Consider the following 20351-nt stretch of genomic DNA (forward strand, 5'->3'; position numbering starts at 1 on the left):
GCCCCGCCCACAGATTCAGCTGCACTGTCTAAGCAAGAGTGTCTGCACGTGTCTGGGGAAGGAAGGAGCCTCCTGGTCTCCTCGAGAGGAGAGAGGAGTGGCCCATGGTGATGCAGGTGAGCATCCTTCCCCAGAAACCTACCTCGACCTCCATGGTTGAAGCACCAGCAGAGGACGGGCGCCTGATCTGGGCAGCCCCATGGGGCAGTTACAGCCAAGAAGAACATGCTCCCCAAGCAGAGACCTAGGCAGGGAGCGAGGGCAGGGCGCCTCGTCAGCCCCAGGTCACAGGATCTGTGCTGCGTGATCCTGAGATACCCAGGGCATCCCATGGTCATCCCAGGACCCTGGAGCCCTGGAGCAGCCAGAAGCCCGAACCAGCCCTACAGAGCCTCTCTCTCCAGCCTGGGTAGATGCTCCCAGGCCAGCCCACTTCCCCCCAACCCAGCGCAGAGCCTCAGGTGGGCCCCTACTCAACACCCCACTTCCTGGCGGTCTTGAGCAGGCTCTGCCGAAGTGTCAGCCTCCATTGGCACCTGGGCAGGCAGCCTGCAAGAACCAGACCCACACACAAGGCTGCCCGGAAGGAGAAATGCCTCAGGGAACAACCACTGCCAGCTTTGGGGCCACCCAGAAACAGAAACAGGGACACAGAACCATAGGAAGTCACAGAAAGAACAAGACAGGCATCGTAATTTACACCAACCTCACCCTCTACAGGTTTCAAGGACTTCCCCAAACACCCCGATGTGTCCTCCAGACAATTCTCCCAGGCCGGCCAGCCGAGTGTTAAGGTTTATTCCCATTCTGCAGATGAAAAGCTCAAGTCCCCATAGGGAGGCCACGGCAGGGCGGCAAGGGGAACCCGCACACCTGTCGAGGCTCTTTCCACGTGTGCCCACGGCCCTCGAGACAAAGTTGGAAGGACAGAGGGCCGAGAGGAAGAGGAGATGCAGCCAGTGGTGGTGGAGAGCCAGGAAGTAAAAATTGTGTGTCCTTTCCAGTGGGGGCGGGACAGTCCTGCATTCACAGTGGGACAGCATTACAGCCTGCAGCCGTGAGTTTGTGGTGGTGGGTGTAGGTGGGGGGGTGTTCGTTTGTTTTCTCCAAGGGCAGGGGCTGCCAGTACAGCAGGATGGGGAGGCGCCCGGATGCAAGTGGGTGCTGGGAGAGACAGAGGTGGGAGGCGGAGGGAGGCAAGAGCAGGGGCTGGGGAAGCAGGAAGAGAAAGCTCTTCCTGGTGCTGCAGGGTGGAATTGGAACAATCGTAATTAAGGCTTCTTTCTAACAATAGGAAGGGAGCCGGGAGGCGCTGGGTGTCAAACACAGCACCGTGCTCCTCTCCTCTCCTCCTCTCTGTAGCTGGGGTGCCTAATGAAGCAGCCCGCCCCTCATTACCGCTTGGCTCGGTGGTGACAGCCCTCCCAGGAAGGGAAGGCGGTGGGTGGCGGGGGGGGGGGGGGGGGGGGGGGGGTTTGCTGCTGCGGCTGGATCCCCGGCCAGATTCCCCTGTCCTCCTGGCCTCAGTTGGGCCATGGGGCCCAGAGACCATGCACCTGGGCCCAGCCCCACAGCACAGCAGCTGCAGGTTCCCAGCCGGGAGCCCCGAGATGAAGCAGAATGCAGGGCAGTTTGGTGAGGCCTGGAGAGTGAGTTTCAGCACATGCAGGACACACCAGGTCCTGGCCAGTGGCTCCACCCTCGCTCTGGCCTCAGTTCCCCCACTTGCCAGACGTAAATAACTCCATCCATAGTCCCCAGCTCCCTCTCTGGTCCCCAGCACTACCTCCTGTCCCCAGCTCCCTCTCTGGTCCCCAGCACTACCTCCCGTCCCCAGCTCCCTCTCTGGTCCCTCTCTCCACCCAGGCTACTAAGAGGAAGAGAAAGATAAAGCCTCTTGAGAAAACACAAAGGGGAGCATAAGAAATGCATAAGATCACAGGATGTCAGACCCCGGAGGGATCTTAGAGACAAGCTGATCCAAGTCCACCCCTGAGCAGAGGTGGTAACTTCTGCCCAGAGAGGGGAAGTAACTTGCTCAGGGTCACACAGTCAGCCAGCAACGGCCGGGCTGGAACCCGGGGCTGCGTGCCCCTCTGCCACTCTTTCCCACCCTCCCACCTGGATCCCAGGAGCGACTGAAGAGTTAACTGGTGCACATCTCCTGTGAAAAGCGGGACTCCTGCACTTCTAGAAGCCGGGAGGGAGGCAGTCTACATAGCTGGGCTCCCTGGGGGGTGGGGGGCTGCCCAGCCCACCCCGCCCACCCCACCCTGATGAGACGAGAGGCACCTCCATCCACGCCTCCATCCAGGAGGGAGGAGAGGAAACAAAACAGCGATGCTGAGAATCCTGTCACTCCTCCCCCCCACCGCTCCTGACTCACACCCACACAGGCGCCCCATCCCCGGCAGGCGGTGGAGCTCAGGGCAGGCGGAGGGGGCTCCAGGCAGAGGGGAGACGGGAGGGGATCACTCGCTTTGGCTGCCATAAATGGTAAGGAATCAAGCACCTTCTGCCTGCATACATGTTTCTTTCCCCCACCTCCACCAGGGTGCCCATCCCCTCCCCAGCGCACCCTCCCCCGCAGGCCTCAGGGCCCAGTCAGGACCGTGTCCTAAATGGCTCAGACATCCCAGGGCTCGTGCCCAGGGCCCAGGCTCATCGGCCTGACAGGCTGTCACTCTGATTTGGGTCCAGCGACTTCTCGCCTGCAGGTGGGAGGCCTCCCTTCAGCAGGTGGGGGGCACAGTGACTTGGAACACACCTGACCACCCCCCGCCCCCGCCTTGCCACAGAGAACCCTAGGGCTGCTGCTGCTCACCACAGGAGCATGGAAGGCTCAGGAAGGTCCTGCCAGCAGCCGCACCTTCCCTAGTTGTTCAGTCTCAGTCGTGTCCCACTCTTTGCGACCCCATGGACTGCAGCACGCCAGGCTTCCCTGTCCTTCACTATCTCCCGGAGTTTGCTCAGACTCGTGTCCGTTGAATCAGTGATGCCATCCAACCACCTAATCCTCTATCTTTCCTTAGAGCCCATGGCAAAGGGCCGTGGGGGTTTGCGGGCCAGGCCACCTTCACCTGCTCTCCAAACCCACCACCTGCAGGCTCCACCGACCGTGAGGGAGAAAGTCCCTGCCCACCACACTGGACACATCAGACCTTTTCCAGGCTTCCAGTATCATCTTATTTTTCCTGCCCCCATGTCCTCCACGCTGCCCTGCCCCCTCTCACGCAGAACCTTCCATGACTATCCCACTGCCCTGCCTTCTCCCCAGCTGTCCATGTCCCACCCTCCGGGCCCTGGAGCCCCATTCTCCAGGTCCTGGAGCCCCATCCTTGCTGGCCATCAGATACTCCCTGAGACCTGCCTCCTCCATCAAGACGGCTCTGCTCAGAAGTCAGATGGCAGGCACTGGACACAGAGATGCAGACATCGCCTGCCAGGGTCAGGAGAGCCCCCAGCACCACCTCCGGACACGGCAGCCACTCCACGCGCGGCGTTCCCTCCACTCCCGAGGGGCAGCCACAGGCCCCCCACCCCCTCTCTTCTTCTCCAAGCTCACCTCCTTCCCGGGGTCCATCCCCAGGTTCACACCCTGCTGGGCTCAGATTCCCCTTCTCACGTGCCTGCCTCTTGTCCAGGCCAGTCTGGGGATTAGTGAACCAGGGCTTATCACTGAGGACACATTTGGGGAATCAAGGGACTCAGCACTGAGGAAGGTCAGGACACCCCAAGGCAGGGCTGAAAAGAGCAACATGCCCACACCCACACCCCAGGGCATTGGCTGGCCTGGGCTCTGGCCCAGCGTGGTCACAGGGGAGGCATGTGGAAAGAGGCTGACAGGCTAGGATCCACGGGGGACACCCCAAAGGGTGTCCTGCCCCTGGGGAAGCCAGAATACCTACCCCCGAGAGACTCAGACACACCCGGATGGCACAGCCAGACGCTGGGCACACAGAGGAGCACCCAGGCTGCCCTCCTCACCTGCGGGAGTCAGGGCAGCCATGCAAACAGAAGCAAAGCCGCTGGCCGGGGCCCTGGGTCTCACGTCCCCACCTGCTCCTGCCCTCTCTCTCCAGGAGGTGTGGAAGGTACATCTCAGTGGACGAGCAGACCCCAGGAGCGGCATCCGGCCCTGGGGGGCTGGCAGGGGGGCAAGCACTTCATCTACATTCTACCCTCCCCTTCTTTTGGCGTCAGCACCCGTTTTTTCTCCAGGGAATTCTCCTCCTCCCCAGTGCAGATGGCCTTGTCCTGTCAATCAGGGACAGGACACCTCTGCCCACCCCTGCCCAAGGTGGCTGGTGACCAGCCAGCCTCTCTCTCCCAGGGACACCAACTCCTGAGCAGTGAGTTCCAAGGGTCACAAACAGCAGGAGCTGTGGCATCCTGGAGAACCAACAGGACCAGGCTTGCTGTCATCTGTCACCCTCTGCTTCTACTCTATGTGTGGTGACACGACTGAAGCAACTTAGCACACACGCACATATAAATGCACACACACACACTTACACCATGAAAGTGTTAGTCACTCAGTCGTCTACAACTCTTTGCAACCCCATGGACTGTAGCCCGCCAGGCTCCTCTGTCCATAGGATTCTCCAGGCAAGAATACTGGAGTAGGTTGCCATTCCCTTCTCCAAGGGATCTTCCTGACCCAGGGGTTGAACCCAGGTCTCCTGCATCGCAACCAGATTTTTTACCTCTGAGCCACCAGGGAAGCTATTCACACATGCATACATATTTGTGTACATACATACAACATTAGTCGTATACATGTGTGCACACGCATACACATACACATCTGTGTGTGCAGCGGGGAGGAAGCTCTGAGAATGTACAATTTGTGTACCTCAGGGAAGATGCAAGTGCAGAACCAGACCGGTGGAAGCTGAGGATATTTTAAAAACCCTCAGCCAGGGGGGCTTCCCTGGAGGTCCAGTGGTTAAGACTCCATGCTTCCACCGCAGGGGGCATGAGTTCGATCCCTGGTCGGAGAACCACATGTGGCCAAAAATAATTGTAAAGACCCTCAGGAATTTGTCCTTCCCTCTGTGGTATCACAGCAACTCCACACACAGACAGACTCACGCTGGCTGTCCCTCACCCCGCCTTCTGCTTGTACTCTCTGTACTGTCACTGAGACATACCAAGAAAGGTTAAAAGAAAAAAACTCATCACTGAGGACTTCCCAGGTGGTCCAGAGCTAAGACTCTGTACTCTCAACACAGGGGGCCCAGGTTTGATCCCTGGCCAGGGAATTAGATCCCACATGCCGTATTTAAAGATCCCACATGCCTCAAAGTAGATCTAAGATCTTGTGTGCTGCAACTAAGACCCAGCACAGCCAAAGAAGTAAATAAAAATAAATATTAAATAAAAAGAGCAGCAGAAACATTCTTGAAAAGCAGAAGATGAGCAGACTTGCCCTACCACTTATGGAGACTTGTCATAAAGTGTTGGGAATTGAGACGGTGTAACACAGGGAAAGCTGTACGGTACCCATCGGTGGGGAAGGGAGGCCTGGCGTGTGGGCAGGGGGGCGCTCAGACAGCTGATGTTACAAGAGGAGAGGAATAGGAGCCCTGCTCACATCACACACAAATACATTCCAGATCTACAAAGCATTCAAGTATGAAAACTAAAGCTTTCAGAAATAAACACAGGGACTCGCCTTGGATCATTCATTCAAAAATTTATGAGTGCCTATTATCTTGTGACAAGCACTGTCCTATTACCAGGGACATAAAGATGTCCCCGAGATGTTATATATTTCCTAAATAATACATAAAACGTACAATCTCACAAAGAAAAGAGACTGAAAAGTTTGACTGCATTAATGTAAAAAATTTGTTTATCAAAAGACCTGTGAAGAAAGTGAAAAGATAAGCTGTAAATTGTGTTTGTTCTACACTTAGAAGGCAACAGATGATTACCCAGAACATAAATAAAAATACCTGAATATTAGTAGGAAGTAGCAAACAATTCAGTAGGAAAATGAACAAAAACATCAGCAGGCATTCGCAGCGAAGAGTGACTGATAAACCTAGGAAGAGAGATTCACTAGTAATCAGAGAAATGCAAATTTAAAACACAACACAGCATTTTACACCCACTGTATGGGAGAATGCCCCAAATTTTCCATTTACAATTGCCACTCCACTGGGGGAAATGTCAACCGATGCTTCCACTTTGGAAAACAATCTGGCATTCTCTGATACAGTGGAGATGCAAGTATCCTAAATTTGAGCAATGCCAATCCTTGCTGTGTTCCCTGAAGCAGTTCTCCAAGTGGGGTCCTTGGACCTGCTCGACACTGAGGAACTTTACAGCCATTTGACAAAGCCGGAACATTCCTGCACACAATCAATGAGCTCAGGAATGCAGGGGGTCACCTGTGACTGCAGCTGGCTACCAGTCACACAGGACACGGCCATCCGAGCACTGGAAGGAAAAGAGCTGCTCCTTCAGGGGTATTTTTGGAAGCGCTGCCCTAGAGACACTCCTGCACATGTGCACCACGAGGCTTGTTTAAGAATGCTCCCAGAAGCGTGTTTGCAAAGAAGGAAATAACCCAATGTCACCACCAGAAGAACACACCGCCGCACACTCACACAACAGAACCCTCCGGAGCAGCGAAAACACAGACGCTCTTATGACACACATCAACATGGATGGATCGATAAGTGTAACGCTGACCTTCTTCAAAGTTCAGAAGGCTTCCATCTCTGACAAGTTTAAAAACAAGCCAGCCAAACGACGCGGCGGTGTTTAAGGATGCCTATACATGCAGACAAACTATAAAGAGATACACTTAACGCAAACTGTCAGGAGAATGGTTCTCTCCAGGGAGGGTGCTGGGTCTAGGGCCCAGGGAGGACCACAGAGACTTCACGGGTCCACAGGACCACAGAGACTTCACAGATGATGATCCCTGAACTACACGGTGGGCACATGTTCGTCATATACATTTTCAAACTATATGAATTTAGATATGCTATATTACACATTTTCAAAGTTTTAAGTGACGGTTTTTTTTGATTAGTAAAGTGACCTGGGGGAAGCCCAAACGCCTGGCGTCTCTTGTCAGCTCAGGTTCCGGCCAAGCTGCCCAGCACAGCCCAACCCTGAGTGCACCAGCGGCCATGACCTGCCCTTGGAGCACCCAGGGCAGAGGGCCATGAGACCCCGCTATGTGACTGCTGGCCCAGTCGGCCCGATTTACAGCACCAGGGACAAAGGGAGGCAGGGGAAGGTATGGTCCGACCGGAGTCAGAGGGAAGGGTGCAGTGAGGCAGGGCAGCCGCAGGCCTGAGCTCTGACACCCCTGCCCTCTACCGCTGCCTTCCACCCTATCCTCCATTCCCATTTCTACCCCATATGCCTGAGAGCAGAGGATATCCAGAACTCTGCCCAGCCTAACGAGACATCTGGGGCTCTGTCCAGGCCCCAAAGCCCTGCCCAGCACTGTCACACCAGCCCTGCACACCTGACTCACTGTGGGGAGGCTCCCTGGGGGGCCGTGCTCTCACTGCAGGAGGATGGTGACACCACCAGCACCCACCGGTCACCGAGTCCAGCATTCCCGCATCTCTCTACGAAGCGGACCTGGACAAGGCACACACTGCCGCACCTGGGCCCCGGGACAGCCCCACAGGACAGGTGATGCTGTCACATGTGGGGAAACCCAGGCAGCAGGAGGGGCAGGAGACCCCAGCCACACAGGCCTCGTTCCTGGGGACTCTGAGTCAGTAGGTCACAGGTCGAAGGGCAGGGTATCTGTACAAAGCTGCCTGGGTGACTTGAACCCATAACCCTAGGGAAGAGCCCTGGAGTGGACAGGAAGCCCCTGAAGGCAATCACCCTAGCACGCCTCCTACATGGTACTGAGCTGCCTGAGGATTTGAACCCCACAGCCTGCCTTTCCAGGGGCTTCCCTGATGGCTCAGACGGTAAAGAATCTGCTGACAGTGCAGAAGACCCAGGGTTGATCCTTGGGTCAGGTTTGATCCCTCAGTCAGGAAGATTCCCTGGAGAAGGGAATAGCTACCCACTCCAGTATCCTTGCCTAGAGAATCCCATGGGCAGAGGAGCCTGGTGGGCTACAGTCCATTTCCAAGGGCTCCTCCAGGCTCTCAGGAGGCCTGCCAGGACCCAAAGGAGAAGACGGCAGAGCCCACCCAAATGGAAGCATGGACTGACGCTGTTACAGGAGATTTCAGGTCCCCTGAGGTCCCAGGGCTGGAGGAGGACAAGCTGGGGGTGACAGCCCTCACCCTCCCCACCACGTGCCATTTTTAACGTCCCAGTCCCAACCCCCCGCCGCTCCTGCCGGCAGATTAGCTTTCAAATGTGAACAGGGACAATGGCTCAGAAGACTTAACTCTGCCTGACGGGTTTACCTCCGCCTCAAAGCTTCCTAACTGGGACCAAGTGAGCAGGCACATCGCAGCCGGAGGGGAGCGGCAGGCGGCTCCTAAGCTGGATTACCCACGGCAACAGCTTGCAGCCTGAGTGGCACAGCAAGACCTGTCACGGTGGCCGCTGCCCAGAAAGCAAAACACCACTCTCCACAGAGCCCTGGCGCCAAACCAAAGAACCCCAGCCACTCACAAGCCCAGGAAGCTACGCTCTCCTGGCCCCGTCCAGGCTGTTATTACCCATTGTCTCCTGTGTTAAGCCCATTTCACATGTGCTGGAGACTCTGTCTGGATCACCCTTCTCCCTGGCCTCATCCTCATCTATCCAGCAAACTCCTATTCATCCTTCAAAACCCAGCTGTCCCTGTCCTCTCTGTATCTTGTTGCTATTAAGCAGTATTAATTCCTGGGTCATTGTAGCTCAGATGGTAAAGAATCTGCCTACAGTGCAGGAGACCCCAGTTCAATCCATGGGTCAGGAAGATCCCCTGGAGAAGGAAATGGCAACCCACTCCAGTATTCTTGCCTGGAGAATTCCATGGACAGAGGGAGTGTGGCAGGCTACAGTCCATGGGGTCACAAAGAGTCAGACACAACTGAACGACTTTCACTTTTTTCTTTTTTAAGAAGCGCTATGGAGACTTACTGCCCAGAACTGCAATTGCCTGACTCTTCTGTCAGGCTTACAGCAGGTGCTCAATAAACGCACACAGGGCACACTAGCCACAGAACACCCGATCAGCCCTTTCCACAGAAGAAACAGAAAAGACATAATTCACTAATGCTTTTTTTCTAAACTTGGGCACTCTTTAAAAGAAACAGGAGGTTTTTCTCTCGCCTTTGTCTCTGATGGACACAGACATTTTGGGGAGGGGGTCAGACAGCCACCACCCCACATGGGAGAAGGGAGACACAGGTTAAGTCAGGCTCCCAGGATGGATGCAGGGTCAGGGCCACCGCTGCCCCAGCCCAGAATGCCAGGGAGGGTGAGGGGCGCTCAGTGTCCAAGTGCCCCGGGGAGAGGATAGGCCAGGTGACCTCTCCAGCCGCGACTTCCTGGCCGGGAAAGCTGATCTGCCCTGTATGAGCCCAGTCAGCCGGTCCCCAGCGCTGGAGGCCCCTGCGCACGCAGCGGGCATTCAGGAAATAGTTGTGGCATGAGTGCATGGGCTCGATTGAGACCCCACAGCCCAGTGAGCCCGCCGTCAAGTTCAGCCAAGGGCAGCCGGGCGCACGGAGGCAGGGCAGGGCGAGGCCCCGTCCCCCGGGGAGGGCTATGGAGGCGCCTTTTCTGTGCTCCTTCGGGGCAGCGAAGGACAGTGGGGGACAGGCCTGGGGCCGTTCCCCACCACGGCGACAGCATTTTCCCCGTTTCAGCGGGACTCTCTCTTTCTCCACCCTCCTCCTCCCCGCCCCCTCTTGACTGACACCAATGCTGGCTCTGACATGATTTAAAAATAGATATCAAGACAAGGAAGTTTAATTTTTAATGCTTTGGAAAGGAAGCGAACACAGCCGGCATCCCCTCGCGGCCACGTGCCCGGGGCTCCGGGCGTCTGCCCCCCTCCCCCACCCAACCCACCCCGAGGATCCACGTGGAGCTGCCCTGCGGGGAGCAGGCCGGGAGCCCCAGGGTACGGGGCGGGGAGCCTCTCTATGCCTGTTGCTGCCCAGCTTGGCCTGTATGTCCTGCTTGGATTCTGTGCTGACCCCTCAGAGCCCACCCCCGCCTTCCCCGAGAGAAGGCAGCCCACAAACTCAGGACACCCAGGCCACCCCACGCGCACTGTGCACAGACCTTGTCCCGGGCGTCATGGACCACGGGGCAGCCACGGCATCCACTGGCAACCAAGCCAGTACCGAATACGTGCCCCCGAGGTGACTGGAGAGCTGAGATCAAGCTGCCCGCACCCAGAGGGCAAGTGGACAGCCTGAGGGGAGGCCAAGCTAGAGCCCTGCCCCCACATAGGAGAGGTTAATCAGGGCACCACCCCCACCCGACCCAGCCCTGCACCAGCCTTCCTCCTGCTCCGGCAGGCACCCTTGGGTAATTGGCCTTTATTAAGGAAGCAATCCACAAGGGACAGACTTGCCAAAGGGGCCAGAATGTCACCACTCTGCCAGGCATGATTTAAAGCTATGGGACAGCTCTTCCAGCCACGTGAAAAGTGACCATGATCCCGAGAAGCAATTATGATAGCACCCCCAGCTCTACCACCAGCACCCCCTCTTCCATACAAGATAGGAACTCAGTACAGGTTGGGGGGAACTGGGCTGGGGTCACAACGTGCCACCCCAAGAAGGGGACAGAGGCCCCCAGCACTCGGAGCTCCCCCTGTACTCAGAGTTAAAAACCCTGAGCCTTTTGTGCCCTCCTGGAGGGGCTTAAATACACCTGATCTCTGCCTGGAGAACTCCACCAGATGGTCCAGGAGGCCGGTGAGATGGGGCTGACTGCTGTGGCCGGAGGACTGGTGGAAGGGCCCCTCAGGTCGGGGAAACGTCTGCCCAGCTCACTTCCTGTCCACCTTGAAGCCAGCCTTCTCTTTGGCCCCGAGGATCTGGGCAGGGTGTATGCAGGCCCAGAGGAGATGAGCTTCATTCAGGCAGGCTGACCTCTACCCCAACATCTATATCAGGACCTCAGAAATGCAGCCCCGGGCGCCAACCTGGCTAGCACCAGCTGGCTCTAGTCCGTGGTGCCAGGGGCAGACCTGAACACCACCCCCTCCTCCGCCCAGGCAGGCGCCCAGCAGCCCGCAAGGCACCTGCCCTTTCCTGGGGAAGAGAAGGAGGCGGTGCCAGCCCCAGGGCTCCGCCTCCATCCTGCCCCCGGTGATGTCACCCCGGCCCTCACCAATACCAGCACCCCAGAAGCTCCACCCAGTGGCCAGGAACTGAGCCCACTCAGGCCTGCCAGAGGGGCTGCAGTGCAAGAAGGCTGCACCCCTCCCGGCAGTGGGACTCTTCCCCGGGGGGCTCCCCTGAGGCAGGGGGTGTAGAGACAAGAGGCAGGTCTGGAGAAGGACCAGGTAAGCTTCAGGATCTGTGGGAAGATCTCTATATATGGACTGCAGGCCTCAGGTTCAACTCTAACGCCTCCTTAGAAAGAAAAGCCTCCTTTGGGGATGTGAGCCGGGAGACTAGAGAGCGGATGCTACACAATTCCTGACAATCTCTCTGGGTCCCCGAGGGCTCGGCTCTGACCGCTGGCCTCCTGGCCCCCACCCTCTCACTCCCGGCTGTGCTTTCCAGGAGGGCTCTCCAGGGGTCCTGCCTCGTCAACAACCCCACCCGCCTCGGATCCTTCTCTCCGGATTTGGCTCTTCCCTCCATGGCTCCCCCCATCTCGGACCCCCAAGCACCTCCCGCAGGAAGCCCCTGCCGCACTGGAGCACAGGGACCACCAGCCCAAATCCTGGCCGCACCTGCTCTTCCCCCTCCCAAGAAACGCAGTGCCCACAACGGTCACACACACACAAGCCTCTTGTCTCTTGTGCTGATTTTCCATCTCTCCTAAGGTCCGGGCCTTATGTCATCGTCTCATACGCTACTAGCATGAAAGAACTGGGTCTCTAAGACTTCAAATTTTTCCCAGCCCATAGCATGTCTTGAGAAATCTGAAAATACTAAGTAGCCAGAAAAGACTAGGAGAGAGTGACTTCTTGCCTGGTAAAAGACAGGTGGGAGGTGCTTTCTTAACAGGAGAAGTTTTCTCACTATAGCCAAAAGGGAAGGCCATTCCGCCGACCGGCTCGTTCTTGGGATTGAAAGTCTGTTGTCACCCTACAGCTAAGCAACTAGGAGAGCCTGCACCACTGACAAGTTTGAGAACTGACTTCTCCTCCCCCTCAAGTGGGACGTGGGAACCCCTACCCCACGTTTGAATTTTGTGCGCTGATCCTTCGTCCATTCACCCACAAACACCTAACTATTAATAGTGCCTTCTACGTGCAGGGCCAAGGTCCCTAAATTCTTGGAGAAATGAAGAAACAGTCATACCTACTCTGGCCAGAAGGTGGCGGGGTGGGGGTGGGGAGGAGCACAGCTGAGTGGGAGGTACTGGCCAGGGCAGGGAGCATCCCATGAGGGTCTTTCTAGCAAGAGAGGGGCATAGGCAGAAAGGCAGAAAGGGAGGTTGAGACCATGAACAAGGGCAGAGAGGGAAGCCATGCACAGTGAATGGGCCGCATTCGTGCAAATCCGCAGGCACCAGAGAAATACACATGGGTGCCTGACTGACACTGATGCTGGCAGATGAGCCAGAGGACCAGCAGCAGCTGCCCAAAGGCAGCCCCAGAATCATTCCTGACATTCCCATGGATCTGCCCCAGTCTCCCCTCACCACGGGGCAGGTAACATCTTACAGCCGTGGCCAGAGGACCCCAGGCCATGGAGGTGTCTGGGGAAATCCTACTCAGATCGTCTCAGAGCAGGTTCCTGAGAAGAGACGGGGGCTCCCTCCCCAGAGTGAAGGCAAGCAGGCGGGACATCCCGTAACTAAGGAGGTGAGGCTGTGAGGGAAACTATCATGACTGCCCACCCCCACTGGACTGCAAAGGAAACCAGTCCTTGGGGATGAAATGACTTGCCCAAGGTCACACGAAGAGCTAATGCAGAACCAAGCCCGGAGGCCAGGCTTCTTCCTGCCCTAGCCTGAGTGCGCCCTGTCTGAGAAAACTCACCCTGCCCAATCCTACACACCCACAAAAGTTTTTCAGTTCAAGTGGGTCAGTTCACACAAACTCTTGAACACCAAAGCACACTGCGCCCAGCCCACTGCACTGAATGACTCCCCTTCCCTCCACCCCCCCCCCCCCGCCCCAGGGACTTCTCCTGGACCCTGGGCCGCTGACAGCCTCCAGGAGGCAGAAGGACAGCCCTGGGGCAGAGCCAAACATCTGTGCTGACTACATACATCTGGGCTCTGGAGGAAAAAGGCGAAGGCAGAAGTTGGGCTGAAGGAAGAACCAGATATGAATGTAAGAAGTTTTCAGATTCGCCAAACTAGTACAGATATTTCTCATGCACACAGGGAAGGAAGGAGAACAGCAGATGGAGAACAATTCCGAGCCGCCCCACCCACTGACACCTCCCCTGGAACATCATCTCTCACCAAGGATGGGGCACGCCCTTTGTCCCTTCCAGTCTCCGGGTTGCATGGTCAGAGCACATGTTTGGCCCGCTCGCTGCCCAGTCCACTGCAATCCCTCAAAAGCAGCTGCCGCCACCCGATGGCAGCACCCCTCCCACATCCTCCTTCTCCCCGCAAGCCCCAACTCCCTGGGGGGTGGGGCATGTTGGGCAGAGCTGCAGGCCACTCAGAGGCCCCCTTGACCTGGGACAGGGGCCCCACAGCTTTTCCTGGGATTCACTGGAAGGAGGGGGGAGGGGCATGACCTCCTCCACTAGCGGACCTCATGCCCATAAAATGCTGCAGACTGTGTTCTACGACATGCAGGAGGAATATAAGAAGAAACTCGGAAAACCATCTGCACTTCTGCCTGAATTCAACTCAAGGTCACAGCTGTTAAAAATTCCGACCCCCACACCTATTTCTGCACAGGACCCAGTTGGAGGCAGGGGTTTCTTGGGGACGGGGGTGGGGTGCAGGAGGTGGCGGCAAACTTCAGCAGCCTCCTAGGAGTAGAACAAGTCTCTCCTGGAAGAGTTGCAGTGTCCATTCAGCCACCAAGGAGAGAGAAAGATGTATGAGAGAGGGAGGGGAACTGTGTTTTAAGACCCACTTACCACTGTGCAGAGAGCAGGGCCATGCTGCTCGGAGTGGGTAGAGGGTATGTGCTTAAGCAAAGAGGAGAGGCCAAGGCAGGCGAGACACTCGGAAGGACTTACCCAGAATATCAAATTGAAGAGGAACATCATGTACTTGAGGCAGCACAGGCAGCCCCTGGCCATGTTGCACTTCTTAAATTCTAGGAGGAAAACAAAGGACAGGTCCAGGTAAAACACCACGTACTTGCTGCCTTTGGGCGCATTGTACTTGTCGGTCTTCACGCCGGCCTCGGCGTGGCTCTGGCCGCGGGAGCCCGCGGTGCCGTAGAAGGCGCCGGCCGTGAAGCCGCGGCCGAACGGGCGGCCCGAGGTGGACGGCTTGGCAAAGTCCGAGTCTTTGCTGTCCAAAGATGGACTCCGGTGGATCGAAGAATCCTCGCTACTCGACTTCTCCATGCTCGCGTCGCTCCCGGCGGGCGCGGGGGGCGGGGGGCATCGCTCCCGGAGTGGCACGGGAGGGGCGCCCGAGAAGGGCGCGGGGCTGCGAGCTGGTCGGAGGAGCCTCGCACGCCCCGGCTCAGTCCCCGGGAGCGCCGCCGGCCGGACTCCGCGCTGGGGCCGGGGTGGGGGTTGTTGGGGGTGAGGTGGGGGGGGTCGGGGCCCCGCTCCCCACCGGCCGGCCCGGGAGGGCTCTGCGGCGCGGCTTGGCTGCACGCGCGCTCCCTGGGCGCCGGCTGGCCGGCGTAACTTAGCGCCTCTGAAGAGGCTGCGATTGTATTTCTCGATCCCAAACGTCAGCTCGCCTCCCAGGCGCTGCACCGCCGCTCCGCGCGAGGCACCGGGGCGCCGGGCTCGGGCTCCGGGGCACACCTCTCTCAGTCTCAGCCCGGCCCGGCCACTTTGCGAGAGCCCGCCTCCTCTCGCCCAGCGACTTTGCGGAGCTACCCCGGGGCCCTGGGCTGCCGGGAGCGCGCGCGGCGGCTAGTGACGAGGGATCCGCCGCAGCTGCAACCACCGCTGGGCTCCCCCTGTGAAATCCCTGCCCGACTCCCGACTCCCGACTCTGAAATCGCCGGAGCCCCCTCCCCGGCCCTCGGCCCCGCCCCCTGGTTTGCATTCGGCCAATGAGCGCCAGGCCTGCAGGGGGGCAGCCCCCCTCCCCGATGACACCACGGCTTTAATGGGATTAGCGTTCTGCCGGGTGCCTACACCAGTGCGCCGCGAGCCCAGCTAAATGTCAAGGGCTCCGGAGCCGGGGTGAACCAGAACCTTCATTGCAAGGCGCTGGCCTCTTCCAGGGGAGAAAAGGGAGCGGGAGGGGAGGGCAACGGCTGGAGGAACCACGATCCAAGGGAACCAGAGGAAAGTGCTGGGGAGGACTGGAGGGGACAGAAGCGCGGCCACAGTCGAGCTGTCCGCCGCCCCCTGTGTCCACGGGGCCTTTCCGAGCTGGGCACACGGTCTGCGGGCTGCACACACACACAGAGGCTGGCGCGTCTGCACACGTGGGTCTGGCTGGGGCGCGCGGGGAGAGGGGGACCGCAGGGGAGGCGCGAGGTGTGGGAAAGGCGCCGGCGACCCGCGCCGCCCGCCCCGCCCCCCTCCGCGCACGCGCGCGCGCACCCGCGGCTCCGGAGGCTCCTGCAGCTGCGCAAGCTCCTCGCACCCACCCACCCTCCCTCCCCTGCCCCGCGCTCCGGGCAAGACCCCCATCCGGCTGAGAAGAGTAGACGGCCCAGGTAGGGTCCTGCCTTGCCCCTCCGAATCCTTCCTCGCCCAGGGTGACACCGGGGTGCGCGGGGGCTACCGGATGCCCAAGGCGCAGCACCAAGAATGCTCTGGCCGAGGACTTGGGAGCATCCAGGAGCCCTGCATCCTACCGCGAAACACCAGCTGCACCCCGGGCTCGCGCGGAGGTCTGCACTGCCCAGTTGGCAAATAGAACCAGAAGACGGGGTGGGGGGGGGAAGGGCATCTCTCTTTTCGCCACCAGCCAGAGGGTGAGAGAGCCCCAGAGCACCCCAGCCCTGTATCCCACGCCCAACACCGCGCCTGGTCGCCGGGAGGCGCTGCGTAGGGTAGCTGGCTGCGGTGTGAGTGTGCCATGTCCTCCCCGGATCGCATCAGACATTTACTCCACACCTGCTCTGTGCTGAGCGCCCAGGGGGAAATGCATGAGGTGTGCGGCTCCTGCCCTTCAGGTACACAAGATCCAGCCAGGAAGACAGAAGGACCTCAATCACCAAGACGGCGGGCAGGAACAGAGCTACCATGCGGCTGTGGCCGAGGGGGACATTCATTCCGACCAGACCCTCATCACAGATGTTCCGCAGGGCCCTAGGCTGCTGAGTCTGCGTCTCGGGACTGGAGGCAGGCCAGCATTCCGGGGTGCAGCCACTTATTCTGAGGGCACCTAAGCTTCTTTAAAGGGACCGGCAGGGGTGCCACTCTTCCCAGCCCCTTCCCCACGCACGTGGCAACGCAGAAACGGAGCCCAGTGTGCGTCACAGCCATGGCAACTTGCCATCCCCCGGTTGGGCACTGCGGTCCCATGGGTGCTGTGCACACGTTGGGGGCAGACGTCCGGTTAACTCTGATAGACGCCACGGCCACCCGACTGGACTAGCTAACGCCTCTTGTCCGCTTCAGCCTGGACTAGCTCCGGAGGGCTCTCAGCTGCACTTCATTCTCACCACATCACTTCTTTGATGCAGGAGAGATCATACCAGCTGGAGAAACCTATTTTTCACTCTGAGCTGAGACTTTAGTATGTGATCAGGGTGAGGTAGTTCACTTCTCTGAGGTGCCATCTCCTCCTTTTTAAACTGGGGTTTGCAGAGCCCACGTCCTAGAGGAGTGGGCCAGTGTGAGAACCATCTGACAACGCGAATGCTGTCCAGGGGCTGTCATCGCTAGTCTTGGGATGGGCATTTGGAGTAAGTCAGGGCCCCCAGGCTGGCCCTCTCTGCCTTCTAATTTCCTTTCAACTTGTTCTTCTCCCCAACTTACACTGTCCTGGACTATTCCACACTCATTTCCGATTATACATGGATTCCTGCCAGTAACTATTTCCTCAGCAACTGACACCCTGCGGGGGAGCAGGGGGGCCAGGGGTGCAGGACCACAGGCAGGTAGGAGAGGAGGAGGGGCTGTCCGGTGTAACCAGAGCTCTGCTCTGCTCCCTCCTGGCCTTGCTCGTCAAAAGGGCACTGAAGTCCCAGTCATCGGCTGACCCACAAAGCCTCAGTGAGGTTCCACGAGGGCATGCAACTTAGTCATGATCAGAAGAATAACTGCAACTCCGATATACAAGTCCCCAGTATATCCCAGGCACCAAGCGTCAGCCCCAATCACCCACAGAATCCTCAGACAAGCCCGCAGGATCGAGATGGTTATCACCTCACTTTACAGTTAAGGAAATGATGCTTTCAAAGCCCATGCTCTTTACTCCCTTGAGCTCTAAACCCAGCTCCTACCCTTAGGCATCTGCCAGTCTAACAGACAGAACCTAAAAGCATAACAGGGATGGGACTTCCCTGGTGGTCCCGTGGCTATGAGTCAAGTTCCCAATGCAGAGGACCCAGGTTTGATCCTTGGTCTAGGAATTAGATCCAACTATTACTAAGAGCTGCAACTATTAATAAGAGTTCCATGCCACAACTAAGACCCGGTGCAGCCAAATAAATTTTAAAAAAATAATAAAAGCATAACATGGAGCCTGGTGAAAGGTCATTAGCAGAAGGAGCTGAGTAAGGGGCAAAGGGGAGGGGGCTGGTCAGGGCAGTGCTGCTGGACTCACGGTCAGCAAAGGGGAGCCCCTGGCTGCCGTCCCCTGCTTGGGCACACCGGGCCTGCGGGTGCTGTGTACACGTGGGGGGCAGATGTCCAGTTAACTCTGATGGACCCCACAGCCACCCGACTGGACTGGCTAACACCTCTTGTCCATTTCAGCCTGGACCAGCTCCAGAAGGCTCTCAGCTGCACTTCTTTCTCACCACATCACTTCTTTGATGCAAGAGAGATCATACAGCTGGAGAAACCTGTTAGATCAGCCCTGCATGATCTTATGGAGGGCTAGAAGAGGAAGGGGTGCAGGGAGAAGGCAGTCTGCAAGACAGGAAGCGAGTCCCTGAAAGGAAGCAGCTCTGGAAAAGCCGGAGAGGAGCCACGGAAAGGCAGTTTCAGCTATCGGCTTTGTCCTCCATAACCACGAAAAGACCACGCATCCATAATAAACAGCTCGTCGCGGCCAGGACGCCCAGGGACACTCAGAGAGACAAAGGTGAGACGTGGCCATAGGCCCGAAGGAGTTCGAGATGCAGTGAACAGACCAGCCTTCCACCCCGCTCCAGAGCATCCCCGGAGAAGCCCAGGCACAGCAGAGTGACCGAGCGTGCAGGAGCCATAGCGTGCAGAGTGAGCGCGGCACAGTTTGGAGAAGGGCCGGCCGGGGCAGGCGAGGCAGGGACCAGGCAGGGCATGGTTAGGGACCCTCCGGGGCAGCGAGGAGACAGAGCCTGGGGGTGCATCACAGTGAGCTACCTGTGAGGCCTCACACAGCACACGGGGAGTCTGGGCTTCATCTCGGGGCTTCCCAAGCAGCGGGGCATGGCACAGACTCGGGGCCCTAGGAACCGGGCCTGGCAGCAGAGTGGGAAGGCAAGGCCAGGTGCTGTGCTGACTCAGTTTCTTGGACTTCAGGCACAGAGGGAACACTGGAGAGAGAAGGTGATGGGAGACAGCATCCCCCCTTCCAGGTCCTCATCGACTTGCCGGGCTCAGGAGAGCCGGAAGGTACAGACTGCCCTTGAGGATCTCGGAGCATGTGAACAAGGCAGAGCTGCCTTTTTTTCTTTTATTATTAAACAACAATGACAAAAAGTGAAGCAGGTACAGAATTCCCAGAGGGAGGAAGAGACGTGAATACGTGAAATCTCTGCTACATGAAATCCCCAGCAGCTGGGGAGGTGAGGGCTTCAGAGTGAACACCAAGTTCTTGGCCTCTCCTTGCACTTCTCAGGCCTCTGGGCTCTTGCCCACCTGCACACATCAGAGCTGACGGGCTACATAGACTCCCTCTGGGCCTGCACTGAGGTCTCTGTATCTGACAATGTGTGGCTCATGAGGTATCCTGGACCTCTGAGGCTCAGATAAGGCGGCCACACCAGAATTTAGGTGAGGCAGGGAGCACTTGCCATCCAGAGGGGCTGCCCTCAGAGGAGAAGGGGGACTTACTCCCCTCACCTCAATTTTTTAAACTCCAGAATTGAGATCATCTTCAGCAATATATTGCTAAGCAAATTGTTTATGGATAGATGGTGTCAGAAGGAAAGAAGGATGGATAGATGAACAGATAAAAAAGATGTGGGGTACGTAGAATCTAAAAAGTCACGATACAAATGAACTTACAAAACAGAAAAAGATTCACAGACTTGAAGAACAAACTTCTGGTTGCCGGGCGAAGGATGAGGGGAAGAGATGGTTAGGGAATTGGGGGTGGACATGTACACATGGCTAAATTTAAAATGGATAACCAACAAGGACTTACTGTAAAACACAGAGAACTCCGTTCAATGCTATGTGGCAGCCTGGATGGGAGGGGAGTTTGGGGGAGAATGGATACATGCATATGTATGGCTGAGTCCCTTCGCTCTTCACCTGAAACTGTCACAACATTGTCAATCGGCTATACCCCAATTTAAAATAAAAGGTTAAAAAAAAAAAAGATGTGTATACAATGGGACACAACTCAGCCGTGAAACAGGCCCTGCCATTAATGACAACACAGAAGGACCTCACGGGTTAAGTGAGACAAGTCAAAGCGAGAAAGACAAATACCATGTGATCTCACTCATATGGGGGATATCAAACAAATAAACAGAACAAAACAAGCCACAGACGCAGAGAACAGAACAAGGCTATGGGGGTGTGGGAGGGGGTCAGCTGCGTGGTGACGCATGGAAACCACGCTCTTGGTGGCGAGCAGCCGCAGAGCACACAGAAGTCAAAATACCATGTGGTACAGGTGCAACTTACACGTCATAAACCAACCTTACCTCCACGAATGTTCAAAAGAAAGACAGAGGTCGAAGGAAGGATGGAGAGGCCCCTAGCAGGGGCCACATCCCAGGATGTTCACAGGAAGGTTCACCCAGTAGGGAGAGGTGAGGAGGGTCCAGGGTGGGGCAGAGGCAG

At 57.4% G+C, this 20351-nt stretch overlaps 1 protein-coding gene across 4 annotated transcripts in view; it reads right to left on the minus strand.

The window, feature by feature from the left end:
• Positions 1-20351, minus strand: part of TSPAN9 (tetraspanin 9) — a 191875-nt gene that overhangs the window by 61758 nt on the left and 109766 nt on the right. For 2 of the 4 annotated variants that reach the window (XM_086402390.1, XM_086402391.1), the window contains exon 3: positions 14277-14356. The exons of 1 other annotated variant lie outside the window; for it this stretch is intronic. In XM_086402390.1, the coding sequence (XP_086258516.1) occupies positions 14277-14339 (63 nt within the window). In that variant the 5' untranslated portion in view covers positions 14340-14356. Of the gene's footprint in view, positions 1-14276; positions 15109-20351 lie in introns of those variants that run through there. One more of the 4 variants, XM_086402389.1, reaches the window with a different exon arrangement.

The sequence above is a fragment of the Bos grunniens genome, chromosome 5 (assembly GCF_055505025.1).
Source record: "Bos grunniens cultivar Pamir isolate PY7600 chromosome 5, Bosgru_T2T1.0, whole genome shotgun sequence".
Classification (NCBI taxonomy): Eukaryota; Metazoa; Chordata; class Mammalia; order Artiodactyla; family Bovidae; genus Bos; species Bos grunniens.